The sequence below is a fragment of the Gobio gobio genome (genome assembly GCF_949357685.1).
Source record: "Gobio gobio genome assembly, chromosome: 14".
Lineage (NCBI taxonomy): Eukaryota > Metazoa > Chordata > Actinopteri > Cypriniformes > Gobionidae > Gobio > Gobio gobio.
In genome coordinates this window covers 3,529,994-3,554,160 of record NC_137107.1, presented here as the reverse complement: position 1 = coordinate 3,554,160, position 24,167 = coordinate 3,529,994, and the positions used below count along the sequence as shown (strand labels likewise).

Sequence of the window (24,167 nt, the reverse complement as noted above, 5' to 3'; positions counted from 1 at the left end):
CGAGGCGTTTAAAAAAAAAATGACGCTTTTACGCCTGGCGGTGTGCACACTCACATTGGCGCCCTTTGTTTATTCACAAGGCTTTAAACGTCGCAATAAACGTGCGCGAAAATCGCCCCGGAGTGAACAGGCCTTTAACCCTTTGGGGTTCTTCATTATGGGTCACACTCAGGACCTTCGGGTCAAAAATGACCCCCATAGGAAATGAATGGGAAATTGGCAAAAATATGAAAATACAGAGTTTTTTTGTGCATACAATCTACAAATCAGCCAAGATGCAGAAAAAAAGACTCAACAGTGAAGATCTCTAAAACATCAAGAGTGCAAAACAGACAAAAAAACTCACACACACACAAAAACACACGCACACACAAATTAACGCGTGCCATTCCAAAAGCTAATTGTATTTGTGTGTGTGTGTATGTGTGAGTTTTTTTGTCTGTTTTGCACTCTTTATGTTTTAGAGATTCACCCCTTCACTGTTTTCTGCATCCTGGCTGATTTGTAGATTGTACGCACAAAAAAACTCTGTATTTTCATATTTTTGCCAATTTCCCATTCATTTCCTATGGGGGTCATTATTGACCCGAAGGTCCTGAGTGTGACTTTTTTTTTTGACGACCACTTAGACTTTTCAAATCCTGTCCCCAATGTTTTTGGGTGTTCATACCAAGTACCAATAAAGTCACCAAGTTTCAGACCATTCCGATTTTTTTTTTAAATTATAAAACACTTTGGGTCATTTTTGACCCAAAGTACCCCAGAGAGTTAAAGGGATAGTTCATCCAAAAATGAAGTGAAGAATGTTTGTAACCAGCAGAGAGAGCAACCATTGACTACCATAGTGTTTTTTTCCCTACTATGGTGGTCAACAGTTGCTCTATCTGCTTTGATTTTTCATTTTTGGGTGAACTAACCCTGTAAGCGCGAGTGATTTATGTTAAGTCAATGCAAAGACGCGAATAGACATTGTGTGGCGCGATTCGTGCAAATGAGGCGGCGAGCGAGTTAAAAAATCTGAACTTTGGCGGATATTCGCACCGCGTTAACCAATCAGGAGCTTGCTCTAGTAGTGACAACAATGAGGACAAAATCATATGTGGATACCCAGAGCTGTCAACACATCTTCATACTTTATAGAAACAGGAATAAAAGGATCTTGCTTGGAAGAAAGTGAGTGAGGAGGTCGGACAGTCTGGAGAGTTGTAGAAAACTTTCTTTACTCAATTTGAGCTACACATATTGAGAATACAAGCTAGCTAAAGCCGGCAAAATGAGTTCGTTCATATTTTAAACAATCCTTGTCAGCCATTTCACAACGAGACGAAGAAGCCCCGCCCATGAGACGAATTGTGAAGTGAATGTCACGTGCGAATGAAGAGAGTAAACTATTTTATCGATTTATTTGCTTTATTCGCGTCTGGTATGAACGCACCATTATGCTTTTGAATCGCTCTTAGGGCCCTATTTTAACGATCTGAAACGCAAGTGTCAAAGCGCGAACCGCAAGTAACTTTGTGGGTGGGTCTCGGCGCTGTTGCTATTTTCCCGGCGGGATAAATGGCTCTTGCGCCCGGCGCAAATCTAAAATGGGTTGGTCTGAAGTAGCTTCATTATTCATAGGTGTGGTTTGGGCGTAACGTGAATAAACCAATCAGAGCGTCATCCAACATTCCCTTTAAAAGCAGGTGCGCAAGTTCCATTATGGATTGCTATTATTATGGCGTATTTACCAGGCGCACGCCAGGAGCAGTTCACAGCCGAGGAGACTGATGTGCTTGTAAGAGCAGTGAAAGACAGAGAAGTGAAGTTGTAATGTTGTACATTATGGTAAAGGTGATTTCACAGTCTTTTTTTTCTTTCAGTTTTTTCAGTTTTTCAATCGATTTTTTTTCCTGGTTCTTGACGGACAAACCAATTTGTCAGATGTCCTTATATACATATATGTCTTGCCACTATTGGGCAAACAGGTCTTATCCTTAATTATTACAATTAGCCTGAATAATTTGTAAGCTAGATTTATGCCTATTTTTTCACATCTTCGTGGCACACCACAATGATTTCCGTCATCTCATGTGTTAATATTTTTTTAGTGTAACAATTTATGATTTGCAAAAATAACTGTTGCATCTGTGTAGGTTACATGAGCAAAGTGTATGCGCGTTGTGCACGCTATACATTATGGTCAAGCATGCGCCCTTAAAATAGCATAATGAACAACGCGCAACGCGCCACTGACTTTAGACTAGTTTTTTTCTGGTCAGTGGCGCAATTGTTTAATGGAACAGCAAAATAGCACCAGTGATTGTTTGCGCCGGAACACACCTCCTTTTTTGCGCTGAACCGCCCAGGCAGCGCAAGTTCATTCACTAGTTTAGCGACGTGCTTCTGTGGAGGGAAAAGCGCGCTTTGCGCGGGTGCAAAATAGGAATGACACATGCGTCGGTGTACAAAGTCAATTGCGCTGGGTGCAAGATAGGGCCCTTACTGTATTTTGATATCATACGCTGATTGCTCTCGAACAAGCCTGGTGTGTGTGTGTGTGTGTTTCCCACTGAGAAAGATGAGACGTATACAGTGATGTCAGACTGGCTCTGTGGAAAGGCAAACTGGTTCTTAGAAGACTCGTCAGTGGAACCAGCTCTGAACTAGCACCCGGTTCACTCTGCTGGAAAAGGGGAAATAATGTCGTCTCCGGAAGATCAGCGGCAAAACTCGCGAACCCGTGACATTAGTAGAGTTTCGAGAAACAAATAATGTCTGCCCGGTAACAGGAGCGGTCACAACCCCAGATTTATTTCAACAAAATAGTGAAAATACAGTTTATATAGCGCACTCTCTTCTCAGCTGTACATGATCAGTAACATTCATTTACAACAAAACATACATTAAAAAACCCTTTATGCTCATTAATACAATCAATGCTCATAGCAAAACAACATCCTAACAATAAAATAACAATAAGAAGAAAAGCATCTGGGTCCAGACGGGTAAAGGATACAAATGTAATACTCCAGTTATTGTCCCTTAATATAATACATTTATTTCAGTTTTAGTTCATGTACAAACGTGTTCATTGGCTTACAGAGAGCAATGACTATCAAACCATCTGCAGTCTATACAAAATGTTCTGTCCAAAGAGCATTAACTAACAAGGAATGAAAATGCACATGTAGCATATAAATATATTCTCCCTTGACAAGCAGTATTGATCTCGCTCACTATGTACAACGACAGGAGTAGCTGAGACTGTACAAATCGTTATTATTGCGTAAAAAACTAGGCAGATGCAGCACGATGCGCATGTCGGAGAGAAGAAACACTGTAAACCGAGGACGCGTGTAAACGTGTCAGATGCTGAAATCATGCGTGAGGCGTCCAAACGTCCAGAAAGGTGTGCGCCACTAAAGTACCGTCTGAGCCGCGTTTGAGCCGTGCTGGACATGTGATGGGGCGGCTTTCTCCAGGAGGATCTGATTGGTCTCCGGGTCGGTCAAACATGAAAGAGGCTTTGGAGAGGCGTGGCTGGCTTCATTTCGCGAGCGAGTTGGCCGCTGATGGACGTGTTTTGTGGTTAAATGACCTCAAGGAACTGCACGACGTCCAGTCACACGGCAGACACCTGCTCATCTGAAAAACACACATCAGGTCAGAGGTCAGGAGGCCGAGAGCTTCATCAACACACAACAAAGCATCAACACACACCGAAAGCAACGCTACATCCCAAACGCTACTAACACCCAATGTCACCAAAACACGACCAGGTCACATTTCACCCCAGCGGAAATGATGTTTGCAGAAAATAAACTTTTGCTGTAAAAGCATGAAGCAGTTCTGCATCACCGGTGTTGGTTTTACAGCTGCTGATTGGATAACACGACATTAGCGTTGAGTTGGTCTGATCTGGGGGCTCGTCCGGGATATTCTGTCTCCTCAGTGAGGATTGCTGTTATTTTATTGAGGCAAGACACACCAGATGAATAGAGTAAACTTATAACTAACATTTTTTGTATTTCAGATTGTTCAATTATACAACTGAGACATTATCTCATTAAATATGCCTTCATTTCCAGAACACAAATCTATGGAAGCTTGTTTCCGCCACGGGATAAAACAACTTGAAAGATCATTTTAAGAAAGACTTTCTGATTAATTATAGATATAAATAGAGATGCACCGATTGCAATCTTCTTGGCTGATTACGATTTTTTTGTTAGTGAGATCGTCCGATACCGATTTTTGCCGATTCAGATTTTCTTTTTAAGAACTATAATTGACCGCATATACATACAAAAATACACTTTTCTTCTTTAATTATAAAATAAAATATATCTGCAAGCAGCAATACTGGGGCCAAGTGCAAATAAGAAGACAAGACATGCCAAAACGGCTGGGAGTGTCAGATAAACGGCAGCAATGAGCAATTAAACACATTTTAAGATGATTTTAGGCAAAAAGGCTGAAAAATTCACTGTAGTCTATGGGAATTTCATGTTTTGTTCTATTATAGCGCCACCAAGAGGCACAATCCTACCATTTTTTTTATGTGTCCTCGGAGTGAGCCCATACATGTGTGTGTCAAATTTGGTGAAAATATCTCATTTCGTTTTGGAGTTATAGACATTTATATGAAAAAACACGTCAAAAATGACTGACACCTGACTTTGATTGGATTTGACTCCCCCTTACTATCAATATTTTGACATTTGGGTATTAGCGTTCAGCTATCGACCTATGTTTCTGAACTTCTGACGCTGGTTTCGTCTCGATCGGACTAGCGGTTTCGAAGATATCAGCTAAAGTTTTTTAAGCGCTAAATTACAACGCTGCACAAACCATATGCCGAAACTTGGCAAGTCTGGTATCGTTGGACTCGGCAACGATTCAGGAGACGAAAAAAGTTACTCCCATGAAAATAAGTCAACCACACCCAAAGTTATAAGCATTTTTTTTATTCTCCACTAGGTGGCGCTGTTTCGAAACTTCTCAGGCTACTTCTGGGCATCGTGCTGATGACCAATACCGAGTTTCATAACAATCCGTTCATGCGGTCATAAAATACAGCATTTTAGCACATAATTCGGATTAATAATTAATAATTTGGATAAACGGTTCAGAAGTTACAAGCAAAAATAGCCATTTTTTGTATCTCCGGACCAGTAGGTGGCGCTGTGCGCCGAAATGCTGCATGTCGCCTCAGGTCATGCTTGTGATGACATGTACCAAGTTTGGTTTGAATACGATAAAGCATTGCGGAGATATAGCCTTAAGTGTGTTTTTGCAAGCGTTACGTAATATTTCTATGTGCGTTTTTCGAAAACGATTTCACGAATCAAATTGATTTGCAAGTTTTTTGTCAGCATGGTCTGAAGATGATCCGGTTCAATTTTCGTGAAAATTTTACGAACCGTCTAGGAAAATTCATGAGCCAAGGAATCAGAGGAAAAAATAATTTTGTTTCTAGCCCTTACGGTTCAAAAGTTATTAGCATAAACATGAGTCAAACTTTGGACTGATGGTGGCGCTAGAGGGATTGAGTTAGAGACTCCAAATTTGCTGTAGTGATATTTCAGACAGTCCTCAATCAGTGTGCCAAATTTCACAACTTTTTACCATACGGTTCTATGGGCCGCCATATACTCAAGAGCGGAAGAAGAAAGGGAAGAATAATAATAATAAGAACGGGAACGGTTTCAACCTTCGGTGCTTGACCCCTAATGATTAAACATTACAACAGGATCTTCTCGCACTTAAACAACTCTCAAAAAATAAGAGTTCTGTGCCTGGAAAGAAGTCGCTTTATGAAACAAAACATTATAAATTGACCTTTTTCTCTTTTTTACTCGTAGATCCTATGAATGAACAAACCTGAAGTGTACAGAACAAACTTTTCAAATATAAATAAATAACAAAATTATGAAAAATTTTATTGCTATTGCTATAGTGTCCTATTTTAAGCAGGAAAAACACCACACATTTTTTTTCCTCATTGAAATCATATTGCGTACCATAGAGGGTTAAGGGGTTATATTCGGCACAACAAATGCCACCGGTAATACAGAAGCAGTCAAAAATCATATTAAATACCATTTGCTTCTTTAGATTTGGGGGTGAAATGTGAGCCGGGCGTGTTTCTCAGCTACATACCCTCCTCGCTCTCAGCCTGAGGCTCGGCCAGGCTGTGTCTCAGCTTGCACCTCTGCAAGGCCACACTATAGTCGGGCGGCTTTACGTGGGCCGGCCTCAAGGCTCCTCCATCCTGTGCCTCGCCCAGACTCAGGCCCTGGTACCCCGCCGGAGTCGGGGGCGGAGCTTTGAACCTATCGTCTTTGCAGGGCGACGTTACACAGTACACTGGGCAGGAAGCAGGTGCACAGGAAGTGACGTGATGGAGGGGAAGGAGCACAGAAAGAAACAAAACACACACAAACACAGACAAAAAGCAAACATCAATTAAAGAAACGGGGTACGTAAATCAAAGAAACTGACACGGCATGCACGAGTCACGACACACGAGTCCGCTTCACACACACAGGGCACAAAACACGGCCTGACCTCTCTGAGAGATCAACAAATGATGTCACTTCCTGGGTGACACGAATTGGCCGAATGCTGAATGTTATGTTTTGGGTCATTATGCCTCTATGGTACAGCGTTGCCATACAGCGACAATTCATTTCTACTCATTTCCTTGTTATTCAGAAAAAATACAATTAAAGAATTAAAGGGGCAGGCCTTAAGGTACCAATGATGTGCTGTTTTTAAGTCCACATGACCTTTAACCCTCTGGGGTTCTTCATTTATGGGTCACACTTAGGATCTTCAAAAATGACCCGGAGGGCGGGATTAAGATAAAAAAGATTTGAGTAAAATCAATGAAATATATTTTTGTTCAATAATGTTTTTTATTTTCTTTTTTGAGATAATTTTATGATTTATAATTAATATTTATGCAATAATTATGACCCATTTTTTCCCATTGAATATAATAAAAAATGTATATATATATATATATTTTTTTTTATTAAAGCTGTATTTCATTTTAGAGTCAAGCCTAGGCCTCATGAAAGCAATTTTTTTAATGAGATCGGTGCCATCCGGTGGACACATTGAGCATTTTTATAAAAAATGTATAAAAAAATGTATAAAACGCTTTGGGTAATTTTTGACCCGAAGAACCCCAGAGGTTTAAATGTCCCTCCAACCCTCTCTTTCCCACGGTCACCTGTCCAGAAATCGCTCTATTAACCTCATTTCTAATCATCTCTTCTCAAGGGGGACTTTTTTGCATTATCTTTGATAAGTAAATTAGATACTTTTATTCACAAATCAACTTTGTCTTGCATAGTTTTACTGTAAATTGAGAAAATATCAATATTTCCATATGGCAACGCTGTCCCACAGTGGAATTGCAGTAATGTTTTTCCTCATTGGGATTTTTCATAATCCCAATGGGGAAATTAATTTATTATTAATTTATTTGAAGTGAAAAATGTCTTTTGAGCTTGAACGGTTTATAAATAGCATTAAAATGCACACACAGGAACCGATAAGCGGAATCGAAATGTGCGCTTCTTATCGAATCCAAAGTTTTGGGAAATTTGGAACCGGTCCTAAAATGAAACCGGTTCTCGATACCCAACCTCGCACATGACAGTAATTCTGCCTGAAATCAGAGACACTACTAACAGAAAATAAAGGCAATCTCTCATCTGTCACCCCCCTTTTTGAGCAAAGACGTGAAAATGGATTACACAAATTCATTTGACTTTGATTAAACATCACATAGTGATGTATTTACGGTGGTAAAAGTGTAACGAGACACCATTTTGTGGCCTATTTGTGGAAAGCGAATGACTTCCTGGGTAAATCGCTCTACTGATATATACAGGTGCTGGTCATATAATTAGAATATAATCAAAAAGTTGATTTATTTCACTAATTCCATTCAAAAAGTGAAACTTGTATATTATATTCATTCATTAGACACAGATTGATATATTTCAAAAGTTTATTTCTTTTAATTTTGATGATTATAACTGACAACTAAAGAAAATCCCAAATTCAGTATCTCAGAAAATTAGAATATTACTTAAGACCAATACAAAGAAAGGATTTTTAGAAATCTTGGCCAAAATGAAATCTGCATCTCCATAAAGTTGGTCAGCAGCAGGAAGCATGAAGTGCTCTTAAACTTCCTGGTATACGGCTGCGTTGACCTCTGACCTCAGAAAACACAGTGGACCAACACCAGCAGATGACATGGCACCCCAAACCATCACTGACTGTGGAAACTTTACACTGGACCTCAAGTAACGTGGATTGTGTGCCTCTCCTCTCTTCCTCCAGACCCTGATTTCCAAAGGAAATGCAAAATTTACTTCCATCAGAGACCATAACTCTGGCCACTCAGCAGCAGTCCAGTCCTTTTTGTCTTTAGCCCAGGCGAGACGCTTCTGACGCTGTCTGTTGGTCAAGAGTGCGACAGCTGAAACCCATGTCTTGCATTCGTCTGTGTGTAGTGGTTCTTGAAGCACTGACTCCAGCTCCAGTCCACTCTTTGTGAATCTCCCCCACATTTTTGAATGGGTTTTGATTCACAATCCTCTCCAGGGTGTGGTTATCCCTATTGCTTGTACACTTTTTTCTAGCACATCTTTTCCTTCCCTTCGCCTCTCTATTAATGTGCTTGGCCACAGAGCTCTGTGAACAGCCAGCCTCTTTTGCAATGACCTTTTGTGTGTTACCCTCCTTGTGCAAGGGGTCAAAGGTCGTCTTTTGGACAGCTGTCAGGTCATCAGTCTTCCCCATGATTGTGTCGCCTACAGAACTAGACTGAGAGACCATTTAAAGGCCTTTGCTAGCCTGACGTCGTCATACTCAATTCTAGTCAGAATGTGAGTCTGATTCTGCTCCGTTGGGCTGTGATTATGGGATGTGTTTCAACCGAACCAGGAAAGACCTCAATTGGATAGACCTACAACCAATCAGAGCAACGGAGCGACGCATTACGTTATTTGTCAAATGTCAACAGAACTCAACTGACCTGTGTTGCCATGTCCGCGGGTTGAAGCAACCCCAATTATTTGATTTACAGACCCAGTAATGCGAATTTTAGCAGGCAGCCCTGCCAAAATAACACATATTTTACCCCCCAAATGCCATTTTTTCCCGGAGAACCCCCCCGGAAAGCTATTGGGCTTGTTTTTGGCTGGTTTTGAGTAGCAATTGGGCGGGTTTTGTTGTAAAAACTTGGCAACCCTGTCCCGCACGCTGGAATAAGTAACGTTAGAAGAAAAATACGAGTGTAAATGATCTTTGCCGGTGTTGTAAAAAAAGAATTTAAGGATACACAGAGTACTTACCAACACGATCATCATTTCTGAGAGAAATAGTAAAGGCGAATGCATATACGAACAAGTTCTCCGTTTAGGATTAGAACAAATTCAACCCAAGCGGCTTTGATGACGTGGATGATTACGTTAATGTTTATCATCTGTCCATCGTCGTCTAAAGCCCGCCCTGATGATTTCATTGGTCCGAACAGTTTCTGTTCGGGCATAATTACTTCTCTACGGATCAAGTCCTGACCGAACTGCCCGAGTTAAAATGTTGTGGGCGGGGCTAAGTTCAGCTGGCATCCAGGCTAGGCCTTTGCAGGTGTTTTGAGTTAATCAGCTGATTAGAGTGTGGCACCAGTTGTCTTCAATATTGAACCTTTTCACAGTATTCTAACTTTCTGAGATACTGAATTTGGGATTTTCCTTAGTTGTCAGTTATAATCATCAAAATTAAAAGAAATAAACTTTTGAAATATATCAGTCTGTGTATAATGAATGAATATAATATGCAAGTTTTACTTTTTGAATGGAATTAGTGAAATAAATCAACTTTTTGATGATATTTTAATTATATGACCAGCACCTGTATTCATGTGTCCTCGAGGTGTCAAGACACAAGCACTCAGCAGCACACATTGATCCTGGTGAAATCTGCGCACTGCAAAAAATGCTTTTCTTACTTAGTATTTTTGTCTTGTTTTCAGTCCAAATATCAAAAAATTCTCAAAACAAGAAGCATTTACTAGCCAAATAAAAATTATTGTCTTGTTTTGGGGGGAAAGAACTCAAAATTAAGTGAGTTTTTGCTTAAAATTAGCTAAATAATCTGCCAATGGGGTAAGCAAAAAAAAGTCTTAATTCAAACAGAAAACAAGATTATTTTGCTTACCCCATTGGCAGATTATTTTGCTTATTTTAAGAAAAAACTCACTTAATTTTCAGTTATTTTCCCCCAAAACAAGACAAAAACTTCTGCTTGTCTAGTAAATGCTTCTTAAAGGGTTAGTTCACCCAAAACTGTAAATTGTGTGATTAATGACTGAGCCTCATGTGGTTGGACACCCGTCAGACCTCCGTTCATCTTCAGACACAAATGAAGATATTTTAGTGTAAATCTGATGCTCTGAAAGGCCTCCATTGGCTCAACTTTACACTCTCAAGACCCTTAAAAGTCACTAAAGACTAAAGTTACAAAGTCCATCTCACTACAGCGGCTCTACAATAACTTTATGAAGACGAGAATAGTTTTTGTGCGCAAAAAAACCCTAAATAACGACTTATATAGTGATGACGATTTCAAAACACGGCCTCATGAAGCTTCGAAGCGTTATGAATCAGTGAGTCGATTCAGCAGTTTGAATCGCCAAATTTCAGCAGTTTGACACGTGATCCAAATCATGATTCGACTCACTGATTCATAACGCTTTGAAGCTTCATGATGCCGTGTTTTGAAATCGTCATCACTATATAAGTCGTTATTTAGGGTTTTTTTGTGCACAAAAACTATTCTCACCGATTCATAAAGTTATTGTAGAGCCGCTGTAGTGAGATGGACTTTGTAACTTTAGTCTTTAGTGTCTTTTAAGGGTCTTGAGAGAGTAAAGTTGAGCCAATGGAGGCCTTTCAGAGCATCAGATTTACACTAAAATATCTTCATTTGTGTCTGAAGATGAACGGAGGTCTGACGGGTGTCCAACCACATGAGGGGAAGTAATTAATGACAGAATTTTCATCTTTGGGTGAACTAACCCTTTAATGTAAGATTTTTTAGATATTTGGACTGAAAACAAGACAAAAATACTAAGTAAGAAAAGCATTTTTTGCAGTGCGGTGTCACGTGTAGAAGCCGACGCTCACCTATGAGTCCCTTCTCCGTGCTGGACGTGATCATCTTGTACGCAGCATCTGTGCCGTGCTGCCCGTCGGAGGAGGCGTGATCTGAGGCCTTGCGTTTGATGGTGCCATAGCTGCCCTCATAAGTGTCCGACAGCGAGCTTGAGGAGGTCCAGCTCTGTCTGGACTGGCTGAGCTCACCCGGGCCGATCTCCACCTCTGCGATCGGGCCGCCCATGGGTGTGTGGCGGTGGTTGAGCAGGTCCGGCGCTCGCTGGCCTGGAAGAGTCTGGAGGTTGTCGTGGGAGTTACTGGAGCAGGAGGTCCAGCTCCCGCGGCCGCTGTCGGCCATCTCAGAGGCCGAGGTGTCGGGGACCGTCAGCTCCTCGCCGCTGGGCGACATCGGGAAGCTGGAGTCCCTCGTCGTGGAGAGTCGAGACGAAGATGAACTAGGGTGGAAGAAAAGTGCACAGTGAGTAAGAGTAGGTCCACAAACAATCAAGTCAAATAGAGCTGTTGACACAAAGTTTGGTGTCAATTAGGGATGGAATGATTACCGGTTTCACAATAAAATGTACTGACAGTTAGTAATATAGTTAAAAAATTAATTATCATTAAAGGGTTAGTTCACCCAAAAATATTCTGTCATTAATAAATGATTCATGTCGTTCGACACCCGTAAAATCTCCATTCATCTTCAGACACAAATGAAGATATTTTAGTGTAAATCTGATTCTCTGAAAGGCCTCCATTGGCTCAATGCACTTTACACTCTCAAGACCCTTAAAAGACACTAAAGACGTCGTTACAAAGTCCATCTCACTACAGCGGCTCTACAATAACTTTATGAATCGGCGAGAATAGTTTTTGTGCGCAAAAAAACCCTAAATAACAACTTATATAGTGATGACGATTTCAAAACACGGCATCATGAAGCTTCGAAGCGTTATGAATCAGTGAGTCGAATCAGCAGTTTGAAGCGTTATGAATCAGTGAGTCGATTCAGCAGTTTGAAGCGTTATGAATCAGTGAGTCGATTCAGTAGTCTGAAGTGTTATGAATCAGTGAGTCGAATCAGCGGTCTGAATCGCCAAATTTCAGCAGTTTGGCGGTTTGACACGCGATCCGAATCATGATTCGACTCACTGATTCATAACGCTTCAAACTGCTGAATCGACTCACTGATTCATAACGCTTCGAAGCTTCATGAGGCCGTGTTTTGAAATCGTCATCACTATATAAGTCGTTATTTAGGGTTTTTTTGCGCATAAAAACTATTCTCGTCTTCATAAAGTTATTGTAGAGCCGCTGTAGTGAGATGGACTTTGTAACTTTAGTCTTTACTGTCTTTTAAGGGTCTTGAGAGTGTAAAGTTGAGCCAATGGAGGCCTTTCAGAGCATCAGATTTACACTAAAATATCTTCATTTGTGTCTGAAGATGAACGGAGGTCTCACGGGTGTCGAACGACATGAGGGGAAGTAATTAATGACAGAATTTTCATTTTTGGGTGAACTAACCCTTTAAAACCGGGCGTGATTATCACGATAATGCGCGGTAAATCCTGTCCAGTCAGCGTCAGTCAGGTGCAGCGCAGCTGTTTTTGAATGAGAAGAAATGGCAAAAGGCAGTGACAGCACTCGGGGGATTGTTCAGCCTCTAAAAGGACCAAATCTGAGGTGTTGTCATATTTTGGGTTTTACAAAAGTCCTGAGGGAAACTTAATCGAAGATGGTCACCCTATCTGCAGAACATGTCAGAATAAAGTCACTGTAATAGAGGGAAACACTTCACATCTGCGAACGCAAGGCAAGTGGACTTTGACCTCAATACCAAAACTACGTCTGGTATTACTACCACTCACACGAGCCACTTTGGTGGTTGAACTTATTATAGTCTTCTCTAAAACCATCTGTTATAATCGTGTTGCGTATTATAACCAACCACACGTGTTTCTAATAATCAGAGGCGTTCAGATGAGCCAGAGTTTTGTTCAGAGCGCGCTCTCACTCGCAGCGCATCTGATATGACTGGCATAACGCTGGCTTTATGTTTGAGATTCGCAAATTTAGGGACTGTCTCTTAAGTACAAGATTGGTATGCACGTTTCTAACTTCTATAGCATTTGAAGAAACTGACTTTGTCATAAAACCAGCTGTAAAGTGTTCATGTATTTTTGATATTGTAAGAACCCTGTTTGGGTTCTTACACAAAATATGCTAGATTTAAATGCGTCATAGCTGATAGAACACTGATGAGAATATTACTTGAGAATATATTTACAGAGATAATATTAGAGATTATATTTACATCAAATTGTTATTATTTATGCGTTGCTATTGACGACGGAAATCCCACAGAATCTATCTTAAAAAAAGTGCTTAGAGCTGCTTGATTTATTTGTTGATTTTCAAATATAAAACTTGTTGAAATGTTTTAAGTGTGTGCATCTGTTCTTTTTGAACACTTTCATCTCATTTGAAGAAAAACGTGATAATATTGATAACCGTGATAATTTGGGTCACTATAACCGTGATGTGAAATTTCCATACAGTTTCATCCCTAGTGTCAATATGGCAAAGCATTGCAGCATTACTAGGGCTGGGTACTGACACAAATTTCACAATTCGATTCGATCCGATGCAATATGGATTATTTTGGATGTATATCAGGTACAATATATGGCAAATTTTCTCAAGGAAAACAAATCTCTGAACTAATGCTGTAAACTATGGGAGTCAGCTGTAGCCTACTGTAATACTGACAGTAAAAATGAACTGATTTGTACAAACACTGTCATAAAAACTTGCCAGATTTATTCAAACATGCATTACATATTGAAGAACATTCAAAATTATAATGAATATGTAATATGGGTCATATATTTATCAAAATGCTCCTCTCTAGAGTTAATTTTTCTAGCTGACTAGCGAGTTTATGGACGCTGGATATGGTTTTTCTGAGGTAAATGTGACGTTACGTGACATTGTTTATGAATGTCTGACACTGATTGAGAGATGTGACATGATTAGGGATGCACTGAATACAGATTTTTAGGGTTCGGCCCATTGACTGTAAAAAAATATGGACGTAGTGTCCGTGATGTCACCCATAGAATCTGAAGAGCAGTTTTGAAGCGTAAAGTCGAGTCGAGCTGGCCGTCGCCATCTTTTCAGCGCGTCACTCCCGGATAAAGAGGCGGGACGTGGGCGGAGCTGAGGTGACGACTAACAGACAGCAGACAAACGACAATCCACCTGTCACTCAAAGTGGCCACGCCCTTAATTATGCTGAACTTTAAGGCTTTATATAATGTAAACGAATGAGTTATAATAAATTCCCCCCTCACAGTCGTCATGAAGGGCAACATTATATATATAGACCAAAAGCACAATTGGTCCCAGACTGAAAATATGTGTTCTTCTGCTGTAAAGTTGGCCATTTTAACATGAGCTCAATGAGATTCTGCTCCTGCTTGGAAGCTGTAGGGGGTGTCAATAATGTCCTGTTTTTCATCAGATAGGTAGATAGGTTAATTTGTTGTATTTTTATTTGTTTTCTTTTGTTAGGGAATTTAGTTTTTCCTGTTAGGAGTTTAGCTGGTGTTTGTTTGTTATTTTGGCCTTAGCTCATCCCTGAAGTTGTGCTTTCTTTTGTGGTCCTGTAAATAAAAGTGTACAAAGGATCTTCAGTTTCCAATACCAGTTTATGTTGCGGCCTCACCCTAGACGGGGTCGTAACAACATGTTTTAACAGCGGCTGTTGTTTATGGTCCTTGCCACCACGAGATAAATCCGCATTGCAAATTGAACATGTAGCTCGACTTGAATCGCCTTCTTTTGACTGAAAGCACTGCCAAACAACACGTTTTCTGTTCACAAGTTCCCTTTTCACTTTCTCACAGCCTGCATTCGAACGGTAAGCTGCATTTCTACCCCAGGAACTTTCCCCAGGAACTAGGGACTTTGGGCTGGTACTTGGTGTGTTTTGACCACAGGAACCAGGGTCTAAATGAAGTTAAATATTTCCTCTGAAAGTGCCTGCTCACGAAGTAAACACCTTCCCATAATCAACGGTGGCATCATTATGTTCAACCAGTGTAGCACATGTAGTGCAAGCCTAGGGTTGGGTTTGGTGGAAAAAGATTCTAAGGTTCAGCTGAAACCAAACCCAGTCAAAAAGCCCAATATTCAGCCAAATCCGAAACCGAATCCTGGATTCGGTGCATCCCTAGACATGATACAGATTTCAGTAAGTTGTACTGTATCTTTGAACACTCATTTGATCTTGAGCTGAACTCAGAGAAATCTCACGCCACAGCGCCAAAACGGTATTTATGTTTTTTGAATCTCCTAATAAAATGGACGTTAGTTTCATATAGACTTGGTTTCATATCAATAGTAACAAAGCACAAAGACTATTGCGATTTATTGGATGGGAGGAGCGCTACAATGTTTAGTTCATTCATCAACTGAACACAGGATAAACTAATCGATTCTTGGGGTTTAAGAATCGATATCGGTTCGTAAAAATTAGAATCGATTAAAATCGAGAAATCTATACTTTTTACCCAGCCCTAAATGTGACAGCAGCAGAATCAGATTGGCACCAGTCCTTCTAATCAGTTCGAGAGCGGTTTGGTCAATCAAAAAGCCTTTAATAACTTTCAGAAGAAGGTTTTTTTTTTTTTTGGTAAAAATTGGACCAACGGTCAAGGAGGAAATTCAAATTGGCAGACAACAAGTTTGACCAAAGGTCTTCTTGACTAGAAGGTGGTTCTGAAACTTTTTGAGTACGTTCAGGGCTTGGTCCTGATGACACATACCGAGTTTCGTAATGATACGCTTCATGAAATACAGCAATCAGTGACCACATTAAAAATGTCCGACACCCAAAATTGCCAATTGATATCATTCGATTTGGTATGCTGAAGTAAATCCAAAGAGAGTTGTAGGATTTTTGGGCAAACTGTTCAGAAGTTATGAGCAAAAATAGCCATTTTTCATATCTCATGACCAGTAGCTGTGCTTCAGGTCATGCTTGAGATGCCATGTAACAACACATGTATCCAATTTGGCAAATTCGTTTGCATATTATTCGAGAACAGATGGGTTTTTAATAATATTTTGCCAACATGGTCTGAAGAAGGAATCAAAGGAATCAGAGGAAAAAAAGAGTTTGTTTCTAGCCCTACAGTTCAAAAGTTATTAGCACTAAACGTAAGTGAAATTTTGTACAGTTGGTGGCGCTAGAGGGATTGAGTTAGAGACTCCAAATTCGCTGTGGTGAATGTTTGGACTGTCCTCTACCAGTGTGCCAAATTTCATAACTTTTTACTGTTCGGCACTATAGGCTGCCATAGACTCAAGAGCAGAAGAAGTTGTTTTGTTTGTATTTTGTGCTCTTGTAAACACTTGCATTGCGTATGATCCGAAAAAACAGCTAATTTTACCGTCTCTGTCTGTGAGGCTTCTTTAGAGGCTCTGTATTTGAACATTTATGAACTTCCTGTGCATTCAAACTGAGGGACGGCGTTCAACAGAGCTTGACACAGAATGAGCATTGCGTTAGGGTGTGTTCACACTTCGGTTCTCTTGGTTCTTTGGACCCAAAAAGAAAATGATAGATTTAGTCCTGGCTTCACGCTATCATTTTTAACACCAAACCTAAAGATACAAGGGAAAACAATGCTGTGTGACCAAAGCAATGCTGTGTTTGTATGTGCGTACACGCCACAAAGAGCTTATGAAATGTGTGAAGGAGTCAAAACAGCGGCAGGATCCCTCCATCACACACAACCGATGATCTGACGCGGTTCTGACATCACGACTATGACCAGAGGACCAGGCTTGAGCATCTGGTCCTGTTTAGGGTCACATCTTGTGGCATCTTGTCCTGTTTTGGGTTAGTTTAGATGTGTTTGGTCAGTGTTGTGTTCATATTTCAGTCGAACCGCACCAGAGTTCGTTTGGAAGCGGACAGATCCAGCCTTTCAGCGTCTCGTCTGCTTGTTTGGTGGCATCAGGGTTCAGCGTTCACACTTTATCAAATAAACCGCACTAACAATCGCACCAGGGTTTTAAAGTCACCCTGTGTTTAAAACGAGAGGAAGTTTCCACAGCTTCAGAGGTGTCAGACTGCTGTAAACGGAGATGAATTATAGCGTCTGCCACTGTGTGTGAAGACCAATAAGACTATAAACGCTGAACCTGCTTTACTACAGGACAAATAAACAGCATTTCATAAATCCACTTTTACCAACAGGGTTTCTGCAGAGTTTTCAAATTAAATGTGAGGCTTTTTTAAGACCTGCACACATAAAATGAACACCATATGTCCATACAAAACTAACGCATAAAAATACATCATGCATCTCAGATTGTTTTATTAATTAAATGGGCACATTCAGCTGCAAACTGAGGGTGACTGCAAGTTTAACATGTATTCAATATCTGTACTGTAATGGGTTTATGTACTAACACATCAGAACATATGAACCCTAAAGCCTTGTTTATACGCGACGCATCCGCACGAGCGTGAGGGTGCGCAAGACCCCATTTGTGCCGGTGTGCAGCGCATTTTTGTAACTTTTTCGCGCGGCTCCGCATCCGAAGATGCACGAGTTCGAGGCAAATCTAGCCGAGCATGACGTCTCATCACACCGGCACCCAGTCTGCACGAACAAATGAGTTGCTTACATTTACAAAATGAGCCTACAAAAGCAGAAATAAGCCCTTTTATTGAAATGTATTCAGCACAAACTGGGCTACCATAATATGTGAGCAACATGTATGTACTTGCTTGTATTTTTGAGAGAATAATGTTTATGCATGATTTTTGAAAAAACAAAAACGTTTAAAAATGAAGGCCTCAAAACACACAATAGATATGTGTTCACAAGACTTTTGACTCATGAGTGTATTTGCCTAGAGTTTTTGCTTTAAACTGGTGTGAGAATCATTGAGCCTACTCATTCACACTGATTTAAAATTTGTAAGACAGTTTTTCTTCACAAAGCCAGTATGCGAGGAGGCGTGATATCTTATGAATAATGATGAGTATCACCTGAGAGGACAAAAGAACATAATATCCTGCATAATGATCTGCATAATGAATTAGCTTAATTCAGGTGTGTGATTGAGAGCAAAGGACATATATTATATATTGTACATATCTAGTAAGTGCATCTTGATTTAAGAATGTTTAAATATTTAGACTAGAAACAAGACAAAAATTACTAAGAGCATTTTTTCTACTTTTTTGTACTATTTTTTATGTTTTTAAAAGAAGTCTCATGCTAAAATTTTTTTATAATAAATAATTAAAATTAAGATATACAAAACGAAATTCACTGTAAAGAAAGCAATTCACTTTCTACAAAACAAAACACGATATTAACTCGATAAAACAAACTTTGAAATAAAATTTTAAAAATACCATTATGCTATATTTAAACATCAATATGAAGCAAAATACGTTTGACTGGTGTTATATTTATAGCATCTGAGCAGACATTTGCGAATAAAAGCTTTATTGATGTGACACTAGGCTCTTTTACAATAAACACGTTATAATCTGTCCAAAACAAGCCAAATAAAGTCTTGTGTGTATATGTTATATTGCAGCAGGATTCATATTTAAACAGTGTTTTTGCGTTTAATAATCACAGATGCTAACAGAATAAACTTGGCCTACCTTACAATCAGCCCTGAATCCTTTGCTCAGTCTGAACAGAACATGAACAGCTTTTCATGAGGTGAATTATTCCTCAGCATGTCTCAAAGCGATGTAGCTGAAGTAACGTTACAGCGCTTCACTAGATGTGTGTGTATGAGTTGATGTGGGCGTTGACGGATCGTCAGTATTTGAATCTGAAAGAGTGTGCTCTGTGTGGGTGTGGTCGCATTAGCGGATAATGAAGTGGCTCGCGGGTGACTGACATAACTCTCTTTTCACACAGATTACATAAACACAGCATATTTGTTTTTGATTTGGTTTACAGTGTTTAAAACCTGACATTTCAGCGTTTCTTTTGACATATGTCTCATGTTTGTGAGACAAGTATTCACTAAGCTAGAGGTCAGAAAAGATTTCAAAACACGGCATCATGAAGCTTCGAAGCGTTATGAATCAGTGAGTCGATTCCTGATTCGGATTTCATGTCAAACTGCTGAAATTTGGCGATTCAAACTGCTAATTCATAACGCTTCGAAGCTTCATGAGGCCGTGTTTTGAAATCGTCATCACTATATAAGTCGTTATTTAGTTTTTTTTTGCGCACAGAAACTATTCTCGTCTTCATAAAGTTATTGTAGAGCCGCTGTAGTGAGATGGACTTTGTAACTTTAGTCTTTAGTGTCTTTTAAGGGTCTTGAGAGTGTAAAGTTGAGCCAATGGAGGCCTTTCAGAGCATCAGATTTACACTAAAATATCTTCATTTGTGTCTGAAGATGAACGGAGGTCTGACGGGTGTCCAACCACATGAGGCTCAGTCATTAATGACACAATTTACAGTTTTGGGTGAACTAACCCTTTAATTTCTAGATGTGGACGGAAATTATACGGCCCATTCTATACATATCTACACAGAAGAAAGCGCTGCCTAGGCTCTGCCCCAGGACGGGTTGTGTCGAGCCATTCGATTGTCTGGTTGTTTGAGGAACAAAAGATTAAATGTAGTTGCAATAAACACGTTAAGAAGCCGGAACTGAGGAGGAACCGATGACGGAACAGTTTGATCTTCGGCTGACCAAAGGGGCGTATCATTTCCTCTATTGTGTGATGGTATTATGAGATACCTGGCGCAGGGCTGCCTGAGGTCCGCTGGAGGGGGCTCTGATGGGCAGCTGACCGCGGGCACTGAGTCCACAGAGCAGTTGCTGACGATGCTGGAGCGGGACGAGATCTCGCTGGAGTCCGACAGCTCAGATTTACCGGGCATGAGGGCGTAACCTATCAGAGAGAGAGACAGAAGATCAGCACGGCGTAACCTATCAGAGAGACAGACAGAAGATCAGCACGGCGTAACCTATCAGAGAGAGAGACAGAAGATCAGCGGGTCTGCCGCCACACTCACAGATCATCCCTGAGCACGACACAGAGCCAACAGCGCAATGAGAAACATCTGCCTTTATTACACAGCTGAGGAAACTCACAGATCATCGATTGAAGAGAAGAACCATCACTGAACAACACTACATCATTCACTCAAACAGCTGATTCATTCAGGAATGAAGTAAATGACTCTCTTTATGAATCAGTCATTGAATCATTCACTCATTAGATTCACTCAAACGGCTGATTCATTCAGGAATGAAGTAAATAACTCTTTATGAATCAGTCATTGAATCATTCACTCATTAGCTTCACTCTAACGGCTGATTCATTCAGGAATGAAGTAAATTACTCTCTTTATGAATCAGTCATTGAATCATTCACTCATTAGCTTCTCTCAAACGGCTGATTCATTCAGGAATGAAGTAAATAACTCTTTATGAATCAGTCATTGAATCATTCACTCATTAGCTTCACTCAAACGGCTGATTCATTCAGGAATGAAGTAAATAACTCTCTTTATGACTGAGTCATTGAATCATTCACTCATTAGCTTCACTCAAACGGCTGATTCATTCAGGAATGAAGTAAATAACTCTCTTTATGAATCAGTCATTGAATCATTCACTCATTAGATTCACTCAAACGGCTGATTCATTCAGGAATGAAGTAAATAACTCTTTATGAATCAGTCATTGAATCATTCACTCATTAGCTTCACTCAAACGGCTGATTCATTCAGGAATGAAGTAAATAACTCTTTATGAATCAGTCATTGAATCATTCACTCATTAGCTTCACTCAAACGGCTGATTCATTCAGGAATGAAGTAAATAACTCTCTTTATGAATCAGTCATTGAATCATTCACTCATTAGCTTCACTCAAACGGCTGATTCATTCAGGAATGAAGTAAATAACTCTCTTTATGAATCAGTCATTGAATCATTCACTCATTAGATTCACTCAAACGGCTGATTCATTCAGGAATTAAGTAAATGACTCTCTTTATGAATCAGTCATTGAATCATTCACTCATTAGCTTCACTCAAACGGCTGATTCATTCAGGAATGAAGTAAATAACTCTCTTTATGAATCGGTCATTGAATCATTCACTCATTAGCTTCACTCAAACGGCTGATTCATTCAGGAATGAAGTAAATAACTCTCTTTATGAATCAGTCATTGAATCATTCACTCTTTAGCTTCACTCAAACGGCTGATTCATTCAGGAATGAAGTAAATAACTCTTTATGAATCAGTCATTGAATCATTCACTCATTAGCTTCACTCCAACGACTGATTCATTCAGGAATGAAGTAAATAACTCTCTTTATGAATCAGTCATTGAATCATTCACTCATTAGCTTCACTCAAACGGCTGATTCATTCAGGAATGAAGTAAATAACTCTCTTTATGAATCAGTCATTGAATCATTCACTCATTAGCTTCACTCAAACGGCTGATTCATTCAGGAATGAAGTAAATAACTCTCTTTATGAAACAGTCATTGAATCATTCACTCTTTAGCTTCACTCAAACGGCTGATTCATTCAGGAATGAAGTAAATAACTCTTTATGAATCAGTCATTGAATCATTCACTCATTAGCTTCACTCCAACGGCTGATTCATTCAGGAATGAAGTAAATAACTCTCTTTATGAATCAGTCATTGAATCATTCACTCATTAGATTCACTCAAACGGCTGATTCATTCAGGAATGAAGTAAATAACTCTCTTTATGAATCAGTCATTGAATCATTCACTCATTAGCTTCACTCAAACGGCTGATTCATTCAGGAATGAAGTAAATAACTCTTTATGAATCAGTCATTGAATCATTCACTCATTAGCTTCACTCCAACGGCTGATTCATTCAGGAATGAAGTAAATAACTCTCTTTATGAATCAGTCATTGAATCATTCACTCATTAGATTCACTCAAACGGCTGATTCATTCAGGAATGAAGTAAATAACTCTCTTTATGAATCAGTCATTGAATCATTCACTCATTAGCTTCACTCAAACGGCTGATTCATTCAGGAATGAAGTAAATAACTCTTTATGAATCAGTCATTGAATCATTCACTCATTAGCTTCACTCCAACGGCTGATTCATTCAGGAATGAAGTAAATAACTCTCTTTATGAATCAGTCATTGAATCATTCACTCATTAGATTCACTCAAACGGCTGATTCATTCAGGAATGAAGTAAATAACTCTCTTTATGAATCAGTCATTGAATCATTCACTCATTAGCTTCACTCAAACGGCTGATTCATTCAGGAATGAAGTAAATAACTCTTTATGAATCAGTCATTGAATCATTCACTCATTAGCTTCACTCCAACGGCTGATTCATTCAGGAATGAAGTAAATAACTCTCTTTATGAATCAGTCATTGAATCATTCACTCATTAGATTCACTCAAACGGCTGATTCATTCAGGAATGAAGTAAATAACTCTCTTTATGAATCAGTCATTGAATCATTCACTCATTAGCTTCACTCAAACGGCTGATTCATTCAGGAATGAAGTAAATAACTCTCTTTATGAAACAGTCATTGAATCATTCACTCTTTAGCTTCACTCAAACGGCTGATTCATTCAGGAATGAAGTAAATAACTCTTTATGAATCAGTCATTGAATCATTCACTCATTAGCTTCACTCCAACGGCTGATTCATTCAGGAATGAAGTAAATAACTCTCTTTATGAATCAGTCATTGAATCATTCACTCATTAGATTCACTCAAACGGCTGATTCATTCAGGAATGAAGTAAATAACTCTCTTTATGAATCAGTCATTGAATCATTCACTCATTAGATTCACTCAAACGGCTGATTCATTCAGGAATGAAGTAAATAACTCTTTATGAATCAGTCATTGAATCATTCACTCATTAGCTTCACTCCAACGGCTGATTCATTCAGGAATGAAGTAAATAACTCTTTATGAATCAGTCATTGAATCATTCACTCATTAGCTTCACTCAAACGGCTGATTCATTCAGGAATGAAGTAAATAACTCTCTTTATGAATCAGTCATTGAATCATTCACTCTTTAGCTTCACTCAAACGGCTGATTCATTCAGGAATGAAGTAAATAACTCTTTATGAATCAGTCATTGAATCATTTACTCATTAGATTCACTCAAACGGCTGATTCATTCAGGAATTAAGTAAATGACTCTCTTTATGAATCAGTCATTGAATCATTCACTCATTAGCTTCACTCAAACGGCTGATTCATTCAGGAATGAAGTAAATGACTCTCTTTATGAATCAGTCATTGAATCATTCACTCTTTAGCTTCACTCAAACGGCTGATTCATTCAGGAATTAAGTAAATAACTCTCTTTATGAATCAGTCATTGAATCATTCACTCATTAGATTCACTCAAACGGCTGATTCATTCAGGAATTAAGTAAATGACTCTCTTTATGACTGAGTAATTTAATTTGCAGATGTTTCGACTACATCACACACTCGAGCACATGACCACTGACATCTGAGAGAACACGGACTCATTGCTGTCAGGATCTGAGGCTGAACTAGTGTTTGAACACAGGAACGTCACACAGTCTTCCTCCTGCAGTGTCTGTCTCTCTGTGGGCCGTCCTGTCTCACTGACTCCGCTCTGTCCCTGCTCCTGTCTCTAAAGAGTGTGAAAGGGGACCTGAAGCGCTTGCGTGGTGTCTCTTCCTGTCTCTGCCTACTCTCTTCCTGTCTTCTGCTCTGACAGGTGATCTTCAGGATCTGCCTATGGAGGAAAGCCCCACCTATGCCGTATGTGCGTCCGCCAGCCGCTCTGCTGACCTCAGAGGCCAGAGACGAGGATGAGCCCGACAGGTTCAGATGACCGCAGTTCTGCCTCGGGGCTCCGCCTGCTGGGAGAGGATCATGGGAAATCAGCTAAACACATGACTGACA

General features: G+C 39.7%; 1 protein-coding gene across 18 annotated transcripts in view; it reads right to left on the bottom strand.

Moving 5' to 3' along the window:
• Positions 1 to 2,758: 2,758 nt before the first annotated feature.
• The window catches only part of rapgef6 (Rap guanine nucleotide exchange factor (GEF) 6), a 221,757-nt gene continuing 200,348 nt past the window's right edge, over positions 2,759 to 24,167 (bottom strand). For 7 of the 18 annotated variants that reach the window (XM_079834252.1, XM_079834254.1, XM_079834250.1 and 4 more), the window contains 5 exons: positions 24,017 to 24,124; positions 19,971 to 20,124; positions 11,199 to 11,623; positions 6,148 to 6,354; positions 2,759 to 3,630 (listed from right to left, as the gene is read on the bottom strand). In XM_079834252.1, coding sequence (XP_079690378.1) covers positions 3,608 to 3,630; positions 6,148 to 6,354; positions 11,199 to 11,623; positions 19,971 to 20,124; positions 24,017 to 24,124 — 917 coding nt within the window. In that variant the 3' untranslated portion in view covers positions 2,759 to 3,607. The remainder of the gene's footprint in view (positions 3,631 to 6,147; positions 6,355 to 11,198; positions 11,624 to 19,970; positions 20,125 to 24,016; positions 24,125 to 24,167) is intronic. The other 11 variants (XM_079834255.1, XM_079834239.1, XM_079834251.1 and 8 more) reach the window with 3 other exon arrangements.